The sequence below is a fragment of the Furipterus horrens genome, unplaced genomic scaffold (genome assembly GCF_987537825.1).
Source record: "Furipterus horrens unplaced genomic scaffold, mFurHor1.1.pri manual_scaffold_5, whole genome shotgun sequence".
NCBI classification, from domain to species: Eukaryota; Metazoa; Chordata; class Mammalia; order Chiroptera; family Furipteridae; genus Furipterus; species Furipterus horrens.
In genome coordinates this window covers 51,274,422-51,287,788 of record NW_028327175.1, presented here as the reverse complement: position 1 = coordinate 51,287,788, position 13,367 = coordinate 51,274,422, and the positions used below count along the sequence as shown (strand labels likewise).

The 13,367-nt window shown below is 36.0% G+C and overlaps 1 protein-coding gene across 1 annotated transcript in view; it reads right to left on the bottom strand.

The window, feature by feature from the left end:
• Positions 1 to 4,295: 4,295 nt before the first annotated feature.
• ZFYVE16 (zinc finger FYVE-type containing 16) overlaps positions 4,296 to 13,367 on the bottom strand; it is a 52,957-nt gene continuing 43,885 nt past the window's right edge. The window contains exons 15-18 of the mRNA XM_090276425.1: positions 10,798 to 10,960; positions 9,801 to 9,906; positions 8,652 to 8,819; positions 4,296 to 6,050 (exon numbers count right to left, since the gene is read on the bottom strand). Coding sequence (XP_090132551.1) covers positions 5,889 to 6,050; positions 8,652 to 8,819; positions 9,801 to 9,906; positions 10,798 to 10,960 — 599 coding nt within the window. The 3' untranslated portion in view covers positions 4,296 to 5,888. The remainder of the gene's footprint in view (positions 6,051 to 8,651; positions 8,820 to 9,800; positions 9,907 to 10,797; positions 10,961 to 13,367) is intronic.

Here is a 13,367-nt window from a genome sequence, read left to right as displayed (position 1 = left end):
TACGCTATAGGGGGTGGAGCCCTGTGTACTCATCACAACCGGGTGACCCTTCTCACCATGCTGTGGCGTTTTCTGTGGGGGTGGGGGTCCAAGATGGATTCCTGACGTTCACTCTCCGCTGAGAGACCGGGAGCCTCCTCCTCCATCCCCACCCCTTCTGGGCTTCACAGTCCAAGACAATGGGGGCCTGCCTCCCTCAGTGTTGGAATAGCAAGCTGACGGGTCTGGTCTGAAGCCGGGGGTGCTCCCTAGGCATTTCTCACCTCCCCTTAAATATGGGTGTCTGTGCTTACCACTGTCCCGCTGCTGTGGCTGCTGCTGCTGTCACCGCTGCTGCCACTGCCAGCAGAGCTTGACCTCTCCGCCCCGGCTTTGCCCCTCCTACCCATCTGGATGAGCACCACTTCTTTATAACTTCGTATGTTGGACTTCCACTTATTTTCTGAAACTTCTGGTTTTGCAGTAGTTGTATTCCTTCTTAGTTGTGGAGGGAGACGGAGCATGTCAGTCTAGGCCTCCATCTTGGCCGTTAGTCTCCTGTGTGTGTTTGCCTCTCTCCCTCTGTCTATATTTTAATCAGGTTGTTTTGCTGTTGTTGAATTGTATAAGTTCTTAATATTGGCTATTAGCACCTTATTGGAGATATGGTTTGTAAATATCTTCTCCCATTTGGATAATAGCCTTTTTGTTCTGTTGATGGTTTGAGTTTGATGTAGTCCAGAGACATGAGAATTTAAATATTTTATAGCTGCTTAACTTTTTTAACTAAACAAATCTGTTAGGCATTATTGCTACTCAGTTGTGTTTACTTAGTGTTGAGTGAATCATGAAAACACAGATTCACAGATTAAAAATTAAACTCACCGTGGTCAGGTGGTTCAGTTGTTTGGAGAATCATCTGATACATAAAAAAAAAAAAAAAGGTTGTGGGTTCAATCCTGGGTCAGGACGCATATGGGAGGCAACAAATTGATGTTTTGTCACACATCAATGTTTCTCTCCCCCCACCTCTAAAATCAATAAACATATCCTTAGGTGAAGATTTAAAAAAAAACTTAGACATCATCTAGAATATGAACATTGGGTGTAGTGAGAAGAGCAATGGTCAGGAGACATGGGTTCTAGTTTCAGCTATGTGACCTCTATCTTTATTAGTCCCTGTGCCTAGAAATAGGACAGCGTTTTTCTTAGTGAAAGGAGGTTTATACTTACATCTGGTTCGGAAATTATAAGCAGAGCTGTCAAAAATCTGCATAATTAATATAGCTTACTTCATTTGTGGACAGTCCTAATTGCTAGAAAGTTTGTCCTTAAATTTCAATTCAGTTAGTTCCTAGATATGTGGCAGGTTAATCTTATTATTCAGTCTATGAAATGCAACAATAAACCATAGGGCAATTTTCATTTTATTCAAGTCTTCTTTATGAGATATTAACACAGCATCCCTAGGGTTGTTGTTTTTTTTTTTTTTAGTGTTTGCATGATATGACTTTTTCATCTTTATGTTTTAACCTATACATACCATCATGTTTCAGGTGGTTTCTTATTGATGGCATATGGATTTTTTTCCCCCTAACCTTTGTATTTTAATTGCCATATTAGATCATTTAAATTTAATTTTTTAATATTGTTGGTTATCAACCTACTGGTCTACCATTTATCATTAATTTTCTATTTGTCCCTCTGGTTTTATTGTTTTCCTTTCTGGCCTTCTTATTATTTGAATATTTTTTAGGATTCCATTTTAATTTACATATTGGCTTTTAAAAATATATTGCTGTGGATAGTTGTTGTTGTTTCTTTATGGTTGCTCTAGAGATTATTGCATACCAAACTTTTTGCCATCTATTTAGAATCTTTTACCCCTTCAGGTAAAATAAAGAAACCATACTATTACTGTATAGGTTATCCCTCCATTAGGATGCAAGTCTCATATTTATTAGGTCTATGTACCTTGAAGTTCCTGTCAATGTTAAACTTTTATTTCAGCAATTATACATAGTTTAACAAACTTAAAATATGAAAAAAAAAGTCTATTCTTTACTTAGATATTACCAATTCTATTGGTCTTCCTTCTTTCCTGGCATCTCAGGGTCCCCTCTGCTATCATTTCCCTTACCTGTGAATTTTCTTCAGTATTTCCTTTAAAGCAGGTCTACTGGCAATTAATTCTTTTATAGTTTTCCTTCTTCTAAAATTATTTTTATTTGACTTTTATTCCTGAAGGATATATTTGCTGGTTAAAAGATTCTGGGTTGGTATTTGGTAGTTGTTTTTAAGCACTAAATACCCAGAGTCCCACTGTCTGTGGCCTCCATTATTTCTGATGAAAAGTGTGACAGTCTCGGTTCCCATGACTTCCCCCTCCCCCCGCCTGCCTGCAGCTGCCTGGGAAAAATCGATATTTTGTGAAGGGAGTTTCCTGTGATCACAGAATGTGTCAAACCGAACTGCATTCGGCCTTGATTAGCCAGCTGCGAGATAAACACAATAATACCTTTTTTCTTCCCCCTTTAAAGTAACGCACATCCCCCTTAGAAGTCGGAGTTGGAGCCATTCTCACAGCACGGCTCCCTCCCACCTTGCTACTTCCCTCAATAAACTTCCTTTTCAGCTTGCTGTGTCTTGATGGTCCTCTGAGCGACTGCGTTCTTACAAAGTTGTCCATAATTCAGATCTTTTTTCTTCCACATGAACAGTATCATTTTCCTCTGGCTCTTTTCAAGATCTTTTCCTTATGTTTGGAGTAGTGCAGGAGCCCAGCTCCAGGCAGGTTTACTTTAAGATTCTGTGAGACCATTTTGAAAAACAATAGTGGAGTGTTGGAGAGGGAATTCATACCAAGCTTCTCCTAGCAGCAGGCGAGAACAGGAATCAAATCCACCTTCAGTCTTGCGGCTGCGGGTGAGGACAGGAACAACAGGATTTGCCTTCAGTAGTCTTGCAGCAGTGGGCAAAGACATGGGAGTCACAGGAGCCAAAATCATCTGTGCTGCCTGAACAACAGGGGCTCGTATATGTACATGAAGTTAACAAAGGTGGCACATGGCCAACCAGAACTGTGTAACACTTATGCACTAAAGAATTCTCTTAGATAAGGGTGGCCTAGGAAGATGAAAATACATGCACATGTAGGTGGGGATCCTGGCTACAGTCACCCTGATACAACAGTTTGGTTTCATCAGTTTCATTGTGATGTGCCTGGTTATGGTTTTTGTTTTTTCTTCCAATCTTTTGGGATTCCTATGACCTTTTGATATTGTCCCATAGGGTCCCTCAAAGCTCTTTGTTTTATTCTACTTTTTTCTCTTTGTTATTTAGACTGGATATATTTGCTGCTACTGCATCTAAACCTTGGGGAGATACAAAACTAGTAAAAATGATTACTTGTTGAGTGGGGAAAACAAGGTAGATGCATACAAGGAGGTAAAACTTACATTGATAAGTTTTTAATATTTTTTGATATTTGAATCATGTATATATATATTACATATATGGAAGTATTTTTTTAATCACAAAGAAAAATTAAAATCTAGGGTTGTTTGGAGGTTTCTGGTTTATTTCAAGATATTTTCTTTTAAAATATGAATCAAGTTATCAAAGTTATGCTTGCTATTAAAAAAAGAAAAGCTCTGTTTTTTACTTATAAAACAGTGTCTAAATCCAAGCTTATAAACTTAGACAACTAAAATACCACTATCCCTCTGGGTTGTTTTCCAGCCACTTCATTTAGATCCATTTTTCTATACAGCAATTACTTTTGTTAATGATCTGCTTCACACATTTGCTCCAAGAGGAAAAGAACTATTTTATTCATCTTTCAAACAGTGAAGGCTAATAAAGTGCTCTGCATATAGCAAGTATATAGACACAAAGTTTGTTGGATGGCTGCATTAAATGATGGGCTAAGTTTTACTTCATATTTCAAATTCAGAGAAAGAGAGTAGTATTAAAAGGCATAAGACCAAAAGCAGATCATTGCAGTTAAGTACAAAGAACCATTCCATTTTTTCACCTTTAAAGAATTAAAATTTCGAATTAAGTACCAATGTGAAGAACATGACCAAATAAGTGACAAATACATTCAGAATCATACAATCTACAAAGAAATCTTTAAAAGGTGCCTCCAAATTCCATAATTCCAATTCTTATGAAATGTAGAGATTTTTAAAAATTAATCCAAAGCTATCCCATCATGGGAAGTGCCCTCCATCATTTGGTTACCTTAAGTTCCAGTACTCACAAATTGTGCAATTATTTATATTGTAAAATAAACACACACTATGTAAATTGAGTTTGATATGTAATTGTTTTTACTTTATATCATTTCAATAAACTTCACAAGTTATTACATGTTACCATTTTATTTAACATTTGGAACATGTTACATTGTTTATGAAGTAGCTACTTCCAGAAGACTCCTTCATACTGTGTCTTTGGCTAGTACAACATATGTGATTTAGTAGAAACCTATGGCAAATCTGATTAAAATTCTTAATCTCTCCTAGCCTGAGACCTCAGTTCCTGAGTTAACCCTGACTTGGTCTTCAAGTTGAGATGCTTCCTAAATATTTTTCTTAAAGCAGGGCTATTTAGTGTAATTTCTTTTTCTTGAGACATACAAGTGTTTTTAATACAAAAACATATATATTCCACATGAGAAATAAAAAAAAGCATCAAAATATGATATTTTATATAACTTAAATGACAGGAGTAACTAAAATATACTGATTACTTTTTTTAATGGAACATACTTTTCTTATTTTGCTGTTTGAAGTAAAGAAGAAAGCTCTGTAACAGTTTTAAATACATAGAATTTAACTTATGTTAATATTTTGTTATAAAAAATAACTACCATATAAAGAATTTAAAATATGCAGAAGTAATTAGTTTATTAAAATTTATAATTAATTCATTGGTGTCAATGAAAGAAAATATGTAGACTTGCCTAGAAACTTCTAAGGTTTAAAGGAGAGGTAAAAAAAAAACCTGTTTCAGGCTTCATTTATTGCTACATAATAACTACTTCAAGGGTTATCTGGCCTTTCGTCAGTCATTATTATAAGTGGCAAATACAGTGGTATATTTTGGAAAGAAAGGAAGGAAAATAATACACTGCAATACAAAAATATTGCCTATTTATAAATTATTAAAGATTTATAAAACACATACTGGATCACATGTTCTCGTTATAAAAACAATATACTTAAATATAGAAGCACAAAATCCTGAAGCACCCACAGTTATTTTAAGAATACCCATTTAATCAAGAAAAAAACATATATATGAATAATTTGAGAAGAAAAAAGGCAAAATGCTGATTTTAATCCAGAGTTCATCTAGTCATGGAGGTAGGTCTCCACATCAATTATACAAATAAGTTATCTGCCTTATTTAAAGAATTATCATATTAAGTCTAATAAGGAAACTGGTCTGTGCCACTGAAATACATTTTAACAGACTCTAGAAACCAGTAATCTAACTGGCATATACAGAAAACAGATATTTCCCTTAATATGGTTACATCTGAAAAGAGCCTTCATTAAAATCGATCTTGGCATTAAGAGGTGTTAAATAAGCGTAGATACCTTGGCATAGCATTTAAATAACACAGTAAATGCTATAAATTTCTTAAAAACAGAAGGAATCCTTGCCTTTTTAATATTTTTATTAAGTGTGAAGCTTCAAAAACTGGATCTCATAAGTTTTTAGAGACTGAAATTGTGCTGATTTAAAAAAGATCATTCCTGCCTATAAAGCAAAGCTTTCATGTGTTTCAAACATCAAACATATTTACTTTTAGTGTTTGTGGTCTTTCAGGTTTAGTGCTGGAGTTAATTTTAACAAATCAGCTTGCAATATATAATAATATGACTTACATTTTTTCACTAAAAAAGATTTTCTATAATGAAAAATACTAATTCAATTTCTAATGGTAAACTAGTAGAGTTGGAGGTCCCACCATGGATCACAGGGATTAGAGCACTGTCAAGATCATTTAGATAATGCTGAGGAAGAAGTTGGCCTTCAGATCCTGCCTGAAATTCAACCTGGAGAAAAAAAAAATGTTGATAAGTCAACCCTAGAAAGTGAGCAATCTTGACCAGCTCAGCAGACGTATATTAAATAAACTAAAAAAAAAAAAAAAATCATCCAGTTTAAGAACGTTAAGAAAATAACTGATATTTTATTCACAAAATATTCTCCTATGTTTCTTTTATCCATCTATTACATAAATTATAATTGTTCCTTCCACAGATGTCATTAAAATAAAATAAAAATTGCCACTAATTCATACTTTAGGTTTCTTCTCAATGAACATGTAAACACACTGGAGGGATAAGATTTTTATGATTACCAACATGTCTTAAATAAAACCCCCAAGGTATTAAAAAAGTAATCTACTTTAAAATATTTTGAATTTGTTGTCATGAAATATTTAATATTTGAATTTAATGCTGCTGATGAAAATTAATTTTAATTTGACTAAAAAAATATTAATGGTGCTTACTCAAATAACAAACAATTATTAGATATTTCCTTGAAATAGGAACTTTTAACAGTGAGATGAAAATATAAGTTATTTCCAATAAGAACTATAACACATCTTGGTTGAACAAAAGCAAACTTTCAGCACATGAACGCGTTCATGTTTAGATAAACCATTGTAATGAAGAAACTGCTTTGAAATCTATTATATTGGATGTTGGGAATAGTTAGAAATGCATATTAAAATAATATTGGAGTACCATTTTTTACCTATCAAACTGGTAAAGTTCAAAAGTTTGATTACATACTGCTCTGATAAGGATGAAAAAATGCTCACACAAATTATGGTACAAATATAAATTGACATAACCTCTACTTGAGACAGTATGGTAATACCTATTGCGTACATACTTGGACCTGATAATTCTACTTCTAGGAATGTTTCTGATATACTCACACTTATGCAATGGCAAAATATTGTGGATAACCAAATGTCAATCAGTACATACCAAACATGCGTAAGAACCACTTAACTACATTACAGTACATTTATATAATAAACTACTACTATGCACTTTAAAAAGAATGTGCAGTAACATGAAGTATCTCTATAGTATACTAAATTAAAGCCAAGTTAAAAAGAAAAGTGTAAAAGGGGTAAAAGAACATACACTTGTTTGCTTGTACGTTCATAAAATTGCAAAGAATACATAAAAATGGGTAACATTTGATTACCTCACCAGGAAGGAAGAATGAGAGGGAGTATGGAGGTGGACTAAAGGGTTTGGAGTTAAGAGCAAGATCTTTCCAAGTCTGTTACACAACTCTACTGGGAATCATTTACATTGCAGCAGGGAGTTAAGGTGTTACAGAGTGGGGATCTCCAAAAAAATCCCAAGAGCCTGCGGGTTGGGGGATGGGGAAAAGGGAACAGCTTTTAAGATACCTTTGCATGACTATGGCTAGTAGCTAGTGTCTCAGTTATGCAAATGGTTTGGTTCTTCCAAGGCCCCAAGGAGATGGGAGGGGTTTTGACCATGGAATGGTGCAGAAAGAGCACACAGAGCCTGCACAAGGTTCTGTGAGTGGTCAGAACTGGTTACCATACACAAGGCATTACAGGATGCAGTCAGGGATTTAAAAACAGGTGGCAGACATTTTAGTGAGATCTCCATGCGGCTTTGAGAGGAGAGGAGAGGAGATCCACGCGGTTCAGAAGGAGGGCAGAGGAACTCCGTGCGGCTTGGAAAGGAAAGCGAGAACTCCATGCTGCTTTGAAAGGGAGAATACCATGTGGCTTTGAAAGGGCAAAGCACATGTTTTCCTGGACTGTTATATGGAGGCTGATGACATCGTACCCCAGATCCTGAAGGAGACAGCTGACAGATAAGGGATGGGGAACTTCTGGGCATGTTTTTGGCTTATAGCCATTTGGGGAACAAGGGAAGTGCTGGGTCCCATGGGAGAACAGGTCTCTGACCTGAAGTGCTCACTGCCCACCCCAGGTTGGAATACTGTAAATAAAGAGCTGTTCTCCTCACCACTAGTTGTTGGGTTTTATGCCAAGGTACCACGTGAAAGAACCCCCTTTCTCTCTGTAACAGTTTTGGTGAGCCAGATGGGACTAATGGAACCTGTAGCCAGGTTCGCTCTGTAACAAGGGGGCCAATTTCATAGACTACAGTATGAATGCTGCTCTCTGGAAATGTTCAATGAAGTTGTACTGTTATATATACAGTTTTAGAGTAATTTTAAATCATGTGAATATAGAGTCTATTCAGAATAGTAAATTTTAAAATGTACTTATCAAGCAGGATTGTTGTGGAGCAGGGGTCAGCAAACTTAAGGTTTCACTGGAACACAACAAGCTTGTTAATTCACGTACTGTTTAAGGCTGCATTATAATGGAAGAGTTCAGTAGCTGTGAAAGAGACCATTCAGTCCACAATACCTAAAATATTTATTGTCCTGCCTTTTATAAGAAAGTCTGCTGGACCCACTGTGTGTAAAGGAGATAATGTACATGAATAGTATGCACACATTAATGGTCAACATATATTCATTGTCTTCATTCACCCCAAAAGAAAAGGTTAAAGAAAAACTTTTGATCATTTTAATATATGATACATTCATTTCAAAAACATCACAAAAGCATGCCTCACCATATCAGTGTCAATGGAAACTCTGAGGCCAATTTTATTCATCCCATTACTCTTTAGAGTTTTCAGGTGAGGGCACAGTGCAGCACTACAAGCCATGGCTATTTCTTTTGCAAACTGATAACGAGTTGCTGAAACAGACAAATCCTGGTCCTTTAGGAAGTAGAACACCTGAAATGTATTTAATTAGGAAACAAGTCATGATTTTTAAAGCAAATAATTACTAATTTATTAATAAAATTCTAGTGTTTGTGCCATGAAATTTACTGGCTTAAGAGTAATATATATATGAGCATCCCACACACACACACACACACACACACACACACACACACACATACACACACACACACACACACAATCAGGATCTAGAAGTTGATTTAAAACCAAAGGTTATGGAATTTAGGAATAACTTAGCTATTTTCCCTAAAGTTAACCTGCAGTAATGAAAGCCTTGTTAACTCAGTCTAGAGAAGGATACTAAAAAGTCTTCCCTATAAGATCACCACCCTATAAGGACATCTTAATAAAGTTAAGATCAAACAAAGAAATAATGTTCTATAATTTCTATATCCTCTATAGTTTCTACCTTGTGCATGCATAAAATCACAAAGAATGCATACACAATGAGTAACACTGATTGCCTGACCTGGGAGGTAGAGTGAGGGTAAGTACAGAGGCGGACTAAGGGTTTAGGAGTCTAGGGTTTCATATCAGAGAAGGAACAGAAAGGAAAGGGGAAGAGGAAGGGCAAGGGGAGGGAAAGGAAAGGAAAAGAAAAGAAGGGGCAAAAAAAGGAACATTTAAAAATAATTTGCATATGTGATTATAAACAGATGTCAATAAGATTTTAATTTTTGTAAGATTACTCAGGTAGTGGAGTATCGTCCTGTACACCAAACGGTTGTGGGCCTGATAACTATGAGCAGGCAAGCAATACCAACATACAACAGCCTGAAATAATACTACAAAAATCCAAATCTGGTGTTATAAATGGAAGTCTGGTAAGATAATGAGTCTCAAGGTGTAATGTGTAATAAGCTGTACTTCAACATTTAAAGGTTGAGTTCTACAAAATCTCCCAGTTAAAAAAACAAAAACCATATCCAAACACAGCATGGAAAGGGAAGGGAATCTTCTTTTCTCAGTTACCTCAGTACACTTTACAATCTTCTCATCAGCTTCAAAATCTGCTTCCAGTTTTATTTTTTCACTTGGAAATCCTTGTAATGATATGCCATCTACAGAACTAATAACACTATAGAATAAAACATAATACAACAGAATTGTAACTACTAAGGTGCTTCTTATGAAGTGAATTATTAGATTTGAACAAATGTAATAAGGAGAAAAATTATGGAAGTTATTTTAAACCAACAGTAAGATATCTCAATTATGTACAAAATAATTAAAACTGTAGTTTACATTCATTTACCAAGATTTCTTGATTGTGTAGCAAATTATATCTACTTTTTCATATGCCCAATTCAGACCTAAGGTTTGAATAGTCTCCTAACAGAAAAGCTGTCTCATGAATTTCAAAAATTCTATTTTAGAATCCTTCAGCATTAGCCGCCTTCTTCTTTCTTTGCTCCAGACCCCTCAGCCATTCTCAAAGGGAGGGGGAGGGAGAGTAAGAGGGAGAGGGAGAGGAAGAGGGAAAGAAGGAACGAAGGAAATGGGTAACTGAAAAGAGGAAGGAATGGCAGTAATATTCTGTAAGGCCTCTAAAGTATATATTAAATTCAGTTGTTTGTAATTACAGTGAATAAACATAAAACAATAAACATCCAAAGGGAATCCTTTACCTACTTGACAAAAATAGGTGCCATACCACAGAAAGTGTCTTGCATTTCTCAGCCCAGGCATTAAGCCCACACTGCTACACAACAAACATTTTGTCATTGGCCCCTTCCCAACTGACCACCCTTCAATAATTTACAGCATCCTGGCCAAGAAAACACGCATGGGGCTGGTTAGAAACATGTTTGAAAAAAATCAGACTGCATTCATTAATTGGAGTATAAGCATTGAAATCCATGATATAATTCTCTATTTATTAATAAAATGCTTTTTTTTATTAACAGAATGCTTTTAACCTTCCCCCTCCCATCAAATAAATTACATTTTAGTAACAAAAAGTTCCTACCCTTTGTTTCCTTTTTCTTCAGAATCTACCCAGCAGATATCCACATATTCTCTCAGGTCTACAGCATCAACTTTTCCACATGTAATTTTAAAGTCTTTTTGTTCTCGTAGAGCTAGCCGCAATCCATCCATGGTCTCTGGGGTTATTTGTACCATTAGGCCATCTAAAAATGAGAATTATGTTTCACATTTATTTTACTAAATATCAATTTATATATCTAAGCCACATATATGCATGAGCCATGGACATGGGGGCAGGATGGGTGGAAGCAGCAAAGGAAGAAAAACTGGGACAACGGTAATAACAAAAATAAAATATCTAAAAGAAAAAATGTATATGTCTAAGCCATAAAATTTGTATCAAAATACAAACATATTGTGTTCTGTGCAAGATATGTTTTAAATCATCTGTTAAATCATCTTAATGGTTGTTTTCTATTAGGAAATAAGAAAACTATTTCACAAAATTAAGGATTCTCTTTTTAATGGTAATTTTTTTTTTTTTTTTTGCCCTGGCAGGTGTGTTTCAGTTGGTTGGGCATTGTCCTGCAAACCAAAAGGTTAAAGGTTTGATTCCCGGTGAGGGCACATGCCTGGGTTTCAGGTTCGGTCCCCAGTCAGGATATATACGAGAGGCAACTGATCCATGTTTCTCTCTCACATCAATGTTTCTCTCCCCCCCCCCTCTCTCCCTCCCTTCTCCTATCTCTAGAATCAATAAAAGAAAAAAAAAAGATAAAAATGAAAAATTTAAATAAATGCTTAAAAAAATTTCCACTACTGGCTATGATACCAAACTAGCTCTTCCATAACAATTAACCATAAAATCAGACAAAATGCATGGGCAATTATTAAAGGCAGTAGACAGCAGGAAGTGCAATACCGTGAACACACAACTGCCCAGGCTCTCTTCTTGGGACAATTTCCACATGGTGCTCCATCAAGCTTGCAATGGCCCTATTGGCCAAAAAGCCAGAAATAACAGTCTGGGGGGATCCTGGAATCTGGGGTCAAGACACCGAAGAAGGGGCACCAAAAGGTTACTTTGGGTCTTTGACTAGAACTGGGGAAAGGGGCTAGAGATTGAGTTCAATTAGCAATGGCCAGTGATTTAATCAATCATGCCTATGTAATGAATCTTCCATGAACACCTGTAAATATCAGGGTTTGGAGAGCTTCTGGGTTGGCAAACACGTCAAGGTACTAGAAGGGTGATGTGATGGAAGGGTGGCTGCCTGGAGAGGGCATGGGATCTCCATGACCCTTTCCACACACCTTGCCCTATGCTTATCTGCCACTTGGTTCTTCCTGAGTTATATCCTTTATAAATGTTTTATAATAAACCAGTAAACAAATATTTCCTGAGTTCTGTGAGCTATTCTAGCAAATTATTGAACCTGAGGAGGAGGTGGTGGGATCCTTTCATTTATAGCCAGTTGGAAAGAAGTAAAAGAGGCCCCAGACTTCTAACTGGCATCTTAACTGGGCACAGTCTTGTGGGACTGAGCCCTTAACCTCTGGGGTCTGCTCTATAACTATGGGTAGTTAATGACAGAATTGAATTGAATTGTTGGACACCCAGTTGGTGTCAGAGAACTAGAAAATTAGTTGATATGAGGAAAAAAACCCACACATTTGGTGTAAGAGGTAGTGAGTAGAAAACCTGTCATTGAAAGAACTAAATCACTGATGGTGGATAAAGTCCTATTCAAGTGCAGAAAAATGTCAATGGATCCCTACCTTACACATACATATAAATAAATTTTACATAAATTAAGAACTTACATATTAAAGGCAAAACTTTCAATCTTTGGGGACAAAACAGGAGAACATCTTTTTTAACCATAGAGTAGAAAGATTTCTTAAATAAAAAACATTAACTATAAAAGATTAATAAATTATATTGTATTAAAATAAAAACCTATTAAAAAGATGATAAAATGGTGAAGGAAATATACTATATATAAAAAATGATATAACTATAATTCAGTTAAAAAAAGAGACAACATACATAAAAATGGGCAAAAGATGTGAATAGGTATTTCATGGAAAAGACAATATATATGTCCAGTAAATATGTCATACGATCCTCTATGTATTAGGGGTATGCTACATATGACAGTATTCAGAGATACCTACCAGATTGACACTAATTAAGTAGTCTGATAAAACTACGTTTGAGAGACCTCCAAAATGGTGGCCTAGGTAAACATGGCTTGCCTCCTCACACAACCACATCAAAATTACAACTGAGCTATAGAACAACCATCACTCAGAACCAGCAGAAATCAAGCTGAATGGAGGTCCTGCAACAAGAAGTAAAGAAGAAACCACATCCATCCAGACTGGAAGGAGGAACAGAAATGTAGAGATACAAAATGGGCTGGCCCCACACCCAAGTGTGGTGGCTAAAAATTGGGATAGGTATCTTGGGATTGAGGGGTCCCAGCCCCACACCAGGCCTCCTAGTCCAAGGTTCCAGTGCTGGGAAGTCCCCATGGCTTCTGGCTATAAAAACCAGTAGAGATTTAGTCAATGGAAGAAATTTCTGGATTCCCGGGCAGTTCCTCT